The sequence below is a fragment of the Brassica oleracea genome, unplaced genomic scaffold (assembly GCF_000695525.1).
Source record: "Brassica oleracea var. oleracea cultivar TO1000 unplaced genomic scaffold, BOL UnpScaffold00895, whole genome shotgun sequence".
Lineage (NCBI taxonomy): Eukaryota > Viridiplantae > Streptophyta > Magnoliopsida > Brassicales > Brassicaceae > Brassica > Brassica oleracea.
The window spans coordinates 46314-57410 of record NW_013617507.1 but is presented as its reverse complement, the minus strand read 5'-3'; the positions used below and the strand labels follow the sequence as shown (position 1 = coordinate 57410).

The 11097-nt window shown below is 36.7% G+C and overlaps 2 protein-coding genes across 2 annotated transcripts; one reads left to right on the top strand and one right to left on the bottom strand.

The window, feature by feature from the left end:
* The first annotated feature begins 3568 nt into the window (after window positions 1–3568).
* Window positions 3569–5038, top strand: LOC106320369 (protein EMSY-LIKE 1-like). The gene is made up of 6 exons (XM_013758725.1): window positions 3569–3699; window positions 3827–4047; window positions 4125–4234; window positions 4306–4540; window positions 4613–4690; window positions 4763–5038. The coding sequence occupies exons 1-6, from the start codon at window positions 3657–3659 to the stop codon at window positions 4841–4843; spliced, it is 768 nt and encodes a 255-aa protein (XP_013614179.1). The 5' UTR covers window positions 3569–3656; the 3' UTR covers window positions 4844–5038.
* Window positions 5039–5340: 302 nt separating this feature from the next.
* Window positions 5341–6784, bottom strand: LOC106320370. The gene has a single exon (XM_013758726.1). The coding sequence runs from the start codon at window positions 6625–6627 to the stop codon at window positions 5572–5574; it is 1056 nt and encodes a 351-aa protein (XP_013614180.1). The 5' UTR covers window positions 6628–6784; the 3' UTR covers window positions 5341–5571.
* Window positions 6785–11097: the final 4313 nt, after the last annotated feature.

Below are 11097 nucleotides of genomic sequence, written 5' to 3'. Positions count from 1 at the left end.
CCACACTGTGTTCATAGTTAGTCATATAAGACCAACCCGGAAAAACTTTCTTCAAAATACTACCCGCTTTACTCTCCTTAACCCTCTTCTCCAGAATGCACCCAAAACTCAAGTTATTACAACGAACCCACTCTTCTATCACAGAATGTTTTAAATATTTGTTGAAACCACGAACATTCCAGAAGAAACTCCCCATATATTAGTGCTTTCGTCGAGACCGAATGCTTTTCCCAGGATTTGCATCCGGAACCTTAGCCTTTCGTCCTCTTCTCAACCCAACTTTTTTCTCCTCAATAACTTGTTGATCAATGTCTTCAGCCTGATCACTCTCAAGTAGCTCCATGTCCTCAGTTTCTAATTGATCATCATCCACTTCAGTAAGCAACTTTTCATCTGCTACTAACTCTCCCTCCTCTACATCTTCAAGACTAAGCACAGAGAATTTTAATGCAGAGATCTCAACATCATCAATTTTCTGAGCTGATAGATCAAATGATCTTCCTGTTTTGGCTGGCGAAACCTTAGCGCACCCACTAGTACTGACACCATTCTCTAATTTTTTAGCACTTTCCTCACTGTCTACCACATCCATAACTTTATCTCCACTATCCTCCATTAAGACACTTTTCTTCTCCTTCCCTACACTTAGATAACTAGGACTTCTAACTTTCTCCCCATTAACCTTCATAGCAGGGGATCCAGAATCTTTTCTCTTCTTTCCTTTACTCTTCATCACACATACTACTTCACTGTGACCCCATTTATCACAGAACTTGCATCTAGCTGGTAGCCATGGATAATAGAACTTAACAGCGAACTGCTTTCCCTCCTTTGAAAATGTGATCTCCTTTGGTAAAGTTTTTGTGACATCAACCCTCACAAATATCTTCGCCTCATTTAGATTAGAACAAGCTATGGTTTCCGGATGTGGCTTCACTGGAAATCCTACAGTGCTAGTTATAAAACTCAGTCCTTCCCACGAGTACATGTGGAGAGGAACTTTCTCCAAGTGAACCCACATAGGAATAGCTTCTTCCTTCTGTTCTTCACCCTCAGCTTCTGGTGACCATTTCAAAACCAACATAGGAACGCCCACAATATTCCACATAACACGACAAAGAACCTTCTCCCTTGCCTTCTGACTTGAGACCCTAAACCTCATCGTCGTCGCATTAACTTCAAATACTTCAACCTTTGTAGACGAATCCCCATACTTCCAGATTTTGTTTAAAACCATATGAACCTTAGCCACATGTGGAGCCAGATCCAGAAATTTACCCACTACAAAGTCTTCCCAAAGCGGAGTTGTGTTCTCCAGAACCTCATCTGGAATCTCCACCATATGAATACCATCCTTACTTGAGACTTCAACCTCATACTTCTTCAACTGCTTCTTATCATGCGCCGCCTTCACCCAGCTTTGATCCATCCTCTTCAATTCACCTTCTTTTACTTCGTTGCTTAGCTTTTCCCCCTCCTCTGATACCTTCGGAAAAATCGAATCCATCCCCAGATCGTCTCTAGAATCCGGCAGAGGCGCCAGATTCATCTCGAAACCCTCAGATCGAAACCACTTCTGAAAATCGCCAATCACCAAAAAATCGCCTTATTGAAAACGGTGCGTTTTATTTCTTCTCAATATTCTTTTATTGAAAACATCTTTAATCAACTTAGATTGACAAAAAGAGATTGATTGGCTACAAACGTAATATAGAGAAGTATCATTTTACATTTATTCTATAGGTCATTAGTTAATATTTAAACAAAAAGGAATTATGCTTACGAATTACGTTTCTGTTTAAATACAACTTACATCCTTTCATTTAACCCCAAGTCTTAAGGTATCCGTAATCAAGAGAAAACATTGCTTGGAAAAGTAGAATACATACATTATCTAACTGAGTAGCACGTAGCCTCGGTTGATTTTGCAGTTTTATATTCCAACAAAACATGATGAGTTATAATGGAAAAGTTTTTCTTCCACTACTTTCTCTTCCTACAATATTCTATGCATAGTCCAAACTTCGAACAACAAATTAAGTACTAGACATTATGCGTTTGATTTTAAACTTTTTGACTCTTAATGAAAAAGTGATTAGTACTCCCTCCGGATACGAATGTAAGATGTTGTAGCTTTTTTTCTTGTATACTAATGTAAGATGTTTTGAGGTTTAATTAATGCATTTTGGTTTTATAAAAATGAAACTTCCAAGAATATATATTTATCTGTGCAAAAGTGATAAAAATGTATATAGGTAAAAGATATTTCAAAGTCAAACTATTAATGACTTTTTTTTTTTTTTTGTAACACCAAACTATTAATGACTATTGCATGAAATTAACTATCGCACACATCTTACACCTGTGCAAAGAGTACTATTTATAGTCTTCATACTTACCATCACTTAATGTATCACTTAGTAGAATTTCTTGGTGGACTTTTATTCAAATCAAACAAAGCTTCTCTTTCATTATTTTGAAATGGTAAATTTAAATCAAATCTGTGAAAAGCCATTGATAAGTTTTAATTGGCATCAATCCATATTGCTAATATATATAGAAGATTAGTGAAATACTCTTTTGGTTTTGGCTCCATTCTAAATTCGTTTTCGTTAAAAATGTGGCTCCAAAACTAAAAAATTTCCAAAGTGTAAAGTGTCTTTTGAGTAACCAAATTTATCTTGAAAAACAAACACATCTAGTAATAGCAAATAGTTATCTGGTAGGGTACATGCAACTTGTCTTTACTAGGGAATTTATTTGTCGTAGGTTATGCATTAAAACTCATGGTATTGACACAATTTATAGCAAGTAATTATTTTCTTAATATGTGTGAAATACCTAAAACATCATACATATAAATCCAGAGGGAGTATATACTAATTTGCTAAATGTACATGATCTAGATTCACTTTTCCACATCCCTAGATATTGTTTCGTTGACATTTGCAGTTTATGACTTTATGTAGCATACTCGAGAGTCGAGACCCAAAATTAATATCTTGGAGAATGTTTTACGTAACATTTGGAGACTATTTCATATGAATACGATGCGATTACACAAGCGGGTATACAACCAGTAAAATGCAAATCGGTAAGGTGTGTTGGGTCAAAACAATTCTTTCAATTATAATATGCAAGTGAAATCATGTAAACTTGGTTCACACGTAACTCTATACGGTTTAATCACTCTCCTTTTCTAATTATCTATCTTTCCTTCTGGCAAAGACAAGACCATCTGGTGTATAGAATGATCAAGATATTGATGATATCGATGACATCCAGATTAAAATTTAAGGGACTAAGAACATATTTAATGGAATCAAATAAATTTTAATAAAAAAAAAAAGAATTATTGGACTAAATTTTGGTTAAAAAAAAAAGAGAAGAAGAAGTCAATTCTATCAACTGACTCCACTAAATTTATGTGAAACTATTTATTTTCTCAATTTTAATTAATGAATCTTGTTTCTTGACTAAAACAAAATTAACGCCTGAAAGTAAGCGACTCGTTCAAAAAAAGCGCAAGAGTTTGTTACACTAAACAAACCCTACCTTCTTCCACAAGTCATATACATCTCGCGTCTCCTTCTTCTCTCCTCCACCTCTACAACACATTCTTTCCTCTGCTCTATCGAGACTGCTCCATCTCTTCAATGGCAGATCACAAAGATCAACGCATGATAGATCCTCTCGAAGGTACGTCTGCTCAAAAACTCCTCACGAATCGACTTCTTGTGCAACATTTCGATCGCAACCTCTTTAGGGTTTTCGAGTGATTCCATTGCATTGATGTAATCTTGATTCTGTTACTACTGTGATGTAGAGGATCCAACGTTCATCCCATCAACGAAGACATCAATGGCTGCAAAGTCGCTTCCTGGTTCTCACAAAGAGTCAAAGCCAGAGCTAGAATCCAATGACGATGAAGACATGATAGATCAATTCGTAGAAGACTCCAAGAAACAGAAACTCAACGAACAACAAAGAAGAGCCTTTTACTCTGTTCTTCTTGCCTTCAGAGCTGAAACCTTGTCATCAGGAAACGTAAACACTTCTCTCTTCTCGTCATTAAATCTCTTGTGTTTGCTTCTATTTAAGGGTTTGTCTTGGTGGTGCTTCAGAAGAGAACTCAGATCATAGAGAAGCTCATGAGCGAGTGGAGTATTGCTCAAGAAACTCTCGTCTCTTTTGAGGATAACATTGAGAAGAACCTTGTCGCCCATCAAGAAAGGTGTATACACTTTTGATCATAAAGGGTTTGACTTTCGATTATTTTTAACTAATTTTTTTTGTTTTACTCAGGGTTGATTCAGAAGCGAAGGAAACGAAAGAGAAGCCACTGACCATAAGACTACCTGTAAAGCAGAGCGTTGATTTGGGGCTTTTCATAACAAAGTTGCAGGCAAAGAAACCAACACTGTGTTCGAGCTGGGGCAGAGTTAATCCGGAGGCTCTAGTTGGAAGAAGGGTCTGTGTAAGAATGCCTGGTGAAGATGAGTTCGAAGTCTTGGTGATCAAAGAGTTTAACGCTAAAGATGTAATAAACACAAAAACCCTTTCCTTTGTGTTCTCTTCTCTCTATGCCTTTGTTCACGTTTTACTTTGTTAGGGAACACATCGCCTTGCGACTGTTGACCCGAACGTGATGTGGTTGAATGAAGCGTTAAGCTGGATGGATGTTAGGAAGGTAATAATACATAGAAGTGTTTGTCATCTCCTTTCATATGTAAAGATCTGATCTCAAAATGATTCTTTGCAGGTTCCGGATGAAGATATTAGATGGAAAAATGGAGAGAAGCCAGACTTTGAAACTCCTCCAGGATCCGGTGCAGGACAATGATGAGTATCATCACTATAAGCATCTTATGCACTTTGATTGATTGAGATCTTTAGTACTTGTAAAATAACCCAGAAACGGGTCAAGTCTACATGTTGATTCCAGTAGCGTCTTTTGTTAATGGTTGCCTTATTGCCAAACACTTGATTGGTATGTGAGGATTGAAAATAACGGTGGAACCTCTGCTTGACATTCTGATTTTAATTGGTTTAGAAGAAATCTTGCAGTCCTTTAGATTATCACATAAAAATAGGTAGCCAATCAAACATGCTTTGATGCTTGTTCCCATTTTTTTTTGTTGAAGCAAACTTGCAAGCAATCATGACCAAAACATTCATAAATTCATCATATCTAAGATCACATATTGTGTTAGGGATTGGCAGACAGAGAAGTCTTCTCACTCACCACCACAAACATGACTAATAACTACTTGTAAACATCTTAGTTAATAGATCAATTGCTTCCAGATAGCTTTCTAGATCCTAGAGACTTAGCAAATATCCTTAATATGATCCCTTTAACTCATCCATGGTTGAGATACATTCAAGCTCATAGCTAACTGCCAACATATTAAACGTCTTGCAATTCCATTGAAATGTTCAGAAGATGTTCCAAAATGCCAGCAGTAACTTAAACGGATATATACAAAAGCCATAGCTAAATCAAGAAAGACGAATAAAGCTTTTTATCAACTCTCAAGATGATGGCAGAGTTACCACCAAATAGTACCATCAAGCAGCTCCTTTCAAGGCTTTCTTCAGCTCCTCCGCCACGTCACCCTCTTCCTTGCTCTTCTTCCCGCCATAATCCGACGTCGTTCTCTCACTACTCCACCGTTCACCTCTCGCTCTACCATTGTTGCTGTTGTTGTGGTTGCTCCTCTCTGCTTCACGGTACTTTGAATGCGATCCATAATCCACCGTCGCCGGATAGAATGGCCTGACGTTCGATACCATCACTCCCCTTAGATCTTCAACAGCTCTCTTTAACTCTCTATTCTCCGACCGAAGCTCCTCCATAACCAAACACACATCCTCACTATTTCTCAAACCCGAAACTTTACCCGGATCGCTAACGGGTTTAGTCTCTTTACCACCACCACACCCGTCCACGTGTTCGATCCCTATCTTATCCATCACCAGAAACGGAAACCTCCGCAACGAAATCTCAGCCGTCGGATCGAAATCGCGCCTGATCTCCGTCGGAACCCTAACCCCCCACCGAAAATTCACCACCGCGCGTCCCCTCACCGGCAGCGACGTCCTCGCCGCGACCTCCACGCCGGAAAGCAAACCGGCGATATCTCCGGCGGACGTCGACGGCAAGACGGTGACTTTCCTGAACCCTCCGCCGGGACCTGGAGAATCCACCACCTCGATCGACGAATCCTCCTCTCCGCTCACCGATCCGATCAGACCGGAGGAGGAATGAGACTTTTTGATCGAGAAGTCGCCGAATCGCGGCTTGAAGTGGAGCATGAAGGTCGGGCTGTTCTTGTTACCGAGGAGGTTGAACTCGGCGCTCATGAGCATGGAGGTGGAGATCGGCGAGCCGAAGGGTCCCGTCCCGGTTTTGACGACGAGGGAGAAAGGGCTGTGGGAGTCGTTGGGGCGGTACGCGAGCTTGAGAGACGGGCCTGATTCGAAGAAGGTGGAGAGGTTGAGGCTGAGCTCTTTGGATTCTCCGGCGACGATTCCGGATTGGAACGGGAGGCCTAAGATGCTTAGAGGGATCTTGGCGCGGAGGAGAGGGTTCTTCTCCTCACGAAACTTCATCGACGCCTTCATGTTTGTGGTTATGATACGGAGAGTGCAGTGATCTATGAGTTATGTAGACTTGTAATAGAATGTAAAGTTTCTTTTTTTTTTTTTTTGTTTAAAGATTTGAATTTTTGTAAATGTTATCTTTCTGAAAAAAGTTATGGTTGGAGATGAGAGGATGGAGAGGGGGAGACAGAAGGTAGGTCTTTTTACGGGTTTACCCTTGAGTTGTGTAACGAATAATGGTTTGTGTGTACTGGTCTGTGCGGTAATTATGTGGAAGTTACAAGGTGGAGAGATGAGATGGTGAAGGCTTAAAATGGAGGGTGGACAAAGGTCTGGCGTTTTGTTTATCTGTTTAGGCTTCTGTTTTTCTTTTTCCTTCTGTTGATTTCATTAAGCCCGTGAAGATTACATGGGCCTAATTTGGCTAATAATTTAACAGGAACTGTACGTTTGTAGTAAAGACTTGAGAAAATCTGTAGGGGGCTTTCGACATTTTAACCCGGATCCAAAAACCCTGCCGAACAAAAATCGATCCAAAAATACTAGATCCGAGATCAAACTAAAATTTTATAAGTATTTTTTGGATCTAAATTTCGTTTATCCGAAAATGATTTAAGATATAGAAAAAATGGTAAAATGATTTAATGCTGTAAATTATCTTTTTTGTAACAAATATTTTCTGTGTTTTAGATTTTTGATAGATTTTGTTACAAACAAATATTTTTGACAAAAAATATGTCCCATTTATTTAGATTAGGGATCGTGATTATGTTTAAGGAAAAAACCCTACTCTGTTAAAATACAAGTTCCACTTTATTGTTAAACTAATTGCCAGTTTAATTTAATGATTGCAACTTCTTTGATTCGTTATTTCGAACCAAGCGTGTATATAATTCATTTTGTTTCAACGATTTTCTTTCGTGAGAAAAACAAATAGTATTTTATAATTAATTAACAGAGTAAGGAAAATATTTGTTTAATTCATCAAAAATAAAATACCTAGAAAAAAAAAATGCAAAGTCGTTTTAATAGTAATTAAAAGGTCAGGAAAACAACCAAACATATGATGTCTACGAATTAGAAAAAAAAACAATGCCACCATTTACAACAACATTATACATCCACCACTGTAGTTTAAATTTGTAGCTTAAATTTGCGAGAGTGTAATTTTGTTCAACATGGACAACTATGCTGTTATGGATACATATGAAAGATAGCACCTTCAATAAAATATCAATTATGGCCACTTTATTTGACAAAACCACATATCAAATCTAAACAATGAACATGAACTCAAATGTTAAGTACACAAACATAGTGAATGAAATGTAAAATAAATTTATAGTAGCTTAAGCAATAACTAGCTCAGTAACTACAACCTATTAGAAAGAAAATTGGAGTAACTAAACATTAAGAAAACACCGACATATGACCACAATTTCTTAGCCAAACATCATAATTTTTGTATAACGTTGACATTTTATCTATATAATAATAGGAAAAAACTCTACCATGATTTTTTTATTAAAATGGAAGTAAAAAATATTTTTGCATAGTTTGGATGAACTCGGTAAAATACAACAACCAGAAAAAATACATAGGTGTAACATAATTGTACATAGCTTAAATTAAAAGAAACAAATAAAATTAGCGTTTTCGGTATAAATCAAAACTGAACACTGCTCTCTTTCGAACCATTTTAAGTACCATATTATAAATTTAGCCAAATGCAGCCATTCTAAGACCCAATTTCCTCACATTCAACAAAAAGTGATCCCTTGAAATTTATAATTCATACATATAACCAAACAATATAACTAAAAATAAAAATAAATATATTACTGAAATAACTACAAATATAACCAAAAATGTTCATTATAAACCAATGTGATCTCTTTTTTTTTTTGATAATCGTAGTGTGATCCCAAAGGCTTTCTAGGCCCAAAGACTAATCACTACGAGACGGATCCGCGTTTTTTACCACTTAAGGTGCTCCGGGTGGCCAAGGGGAATCGAACCCATGACGATTAAACCAATATGATCTCATTATTTGTTCATCTATAATATCATTTCCAATCTACACTGATATTTTAAATACTTCATTTAAGATATATATTCATATAAAATAATTTTTAATATAACTTCCCACTCGTAGGGCGCAGGGCGGCCAACCACTACTTCTCAATAAAGTTGCTTTTATATAAGAGTACACCAACGATTTTAAGTTAATCTCATCAAATGTGAATTATAACTAATTATATAGATTCGTGAAGAAAACTTATAAATGATTTTCGTTTTGGATTTATTGGCGAGATAGCCAGATTTGAAAGACAAATGAAGAAAGTAACAATGATTTTGACGTAATTCATTGTCATACTTTTTGCCTTGATTCCACCCAGTTATGCCCCTTACCATAGCATGGTGCCGGTTCGTTGTTATAAAGTGAACGACGTGGAGGGTTTGTCTGCCACTGTAACAATCACATATAATAGGGATCGTTGTGCACAGCTGTCTTGAGCACGTATGCAGGAGGATATAAATCAAGAGTAGTGACGAACAGATGTGAGAGAGATAGAAACTCTGTTAACGTAACGGCGATCTGAAGATGATGACATAAATCCTATTCCGATTGTATTGCTTTCCATACTACGTCACGTACGTGGAATGGATTATTGTAAGTTCATTTACAATGGAGTGATGGTGTTCTCAATTTCAGAACCGTGATAAGGTGCATGGTGAAAGTAAAATACGAAATGGTTTACATAAAGTCAAGCCGAGTTCAGTAAAACCGTCCAATTTAGACGACGGAACTTTCCGTTTGACATGAGTCAGATGGAATGTGATATATATTATGAACGTAAATAGATACATGCGAAGAATCTTCTTTTCATTCCACATGAACTACATAAACTAGATAAGGTGTATGCACATGACCCAAAATAACCACTTACGTAGACGCTGATGTGTGCGGTTTTGCAGAGATAATGACGTATTCCCTGCAGTAAATGGCCACTAATGGATTACAACTATTCCATATAAAGGATTAGGAGGAAGCCAAGTAAATAGGTGGAATTATTAGAGATGTTTTACTGTGCAGAGTTAAACAAGTGGTGTAAATTAGAACGTGTGCCAATAAATGTTGTATTCCATCTAATTACCACTGTAAGTCCATCCGAAGGAACTCAAAAGCAAGAAGGTGACGGAAGGAATGATTACCCAACACGGAGTATAAATTAAACACTATAAACTAATAATTAAATTCTATACGGAAATATAAACCCTAATCCAGTGTCAACCCCAATTTTCCATAAATTAAACCCAAATTTCGAAATGCCAGTAAGATGCATTACCATTCTACATGAGGTATATATAATAGAAAATGTGAAAATGTAGTTGCAATCTAAAGATCATTTTAACATATTTCTCAAATGTTTATATGGGTATGCTTTCATGGTAATGTTTGCCCCAATGTCAACCATAATCATACATAAATTAAACCCTATCAACTATTCACTAAACCTAAGCGGGAATATAAATCCTAATCCAATGTCAACACCAATCTTTCATAAACTAACCCGTACCCACTAATCACTAAACCCTACATGGAAATATAAACCCTAATCCAATATCAACCCCAATCTTTCATAAACTAAATCCAAATTTCGAAATGTAAGTAACATGCATTTCCATTCTACATGATCATATATAATAGAAAATGTAACAAACAATATAGCACATCACATATATATTGTTCAAATTTTGAGGTATCTATGATTACAGGGAAGAAGATAATCACTAAACCCTACACGGAAATATAACCCTAATCTCATCTCAATCATAATTTACTAAACCCTACATGGAAGTATATATCCTAACTAAATGTCAACCCTAATCTTTCATAAACTAAACCCTAACCACTTATCTCTAAGCCCTACATGTAAATATAAACCCTAATCGAATGTCAACCCCAATCTTCCATATACCCTAACTCAATGCCAACCACAATCATACATAAATTAAACCCTATCAAATATTCACTAAACCCTACGCGGGAATATAAATCCTAATCCAATGTCAACCCCAATCTTTCATAAACTAACCCCTAGCCACTAATCACTAAACCCTACATGGAAATATAAACCCTAATCCAATATCAACCCCAATCTTTCATAAACTAAATCCAAATTTCGAAATGTAAGTAACATGCATTTCCATTCTACATGATCATATAGAATAGAAAATAGCATATTACATATATATTGTTCAAATTTTGAGTTATCTATGATTACAGGGAAGAAGGTAATCACTAAACTCTACACGGAAATATAACCCTAATCCCATCTCAATCTTAATTTACTAAACCCTACATGGAAGGATATACCCTAACTCAATGTCAACCCCAATATTTCATAAACTAAACCCTAGCCACTTATCTCTAAGCCCTACATAGAAATATAAACCCTAATCGAATGTCAACCCCAATCTTCCATA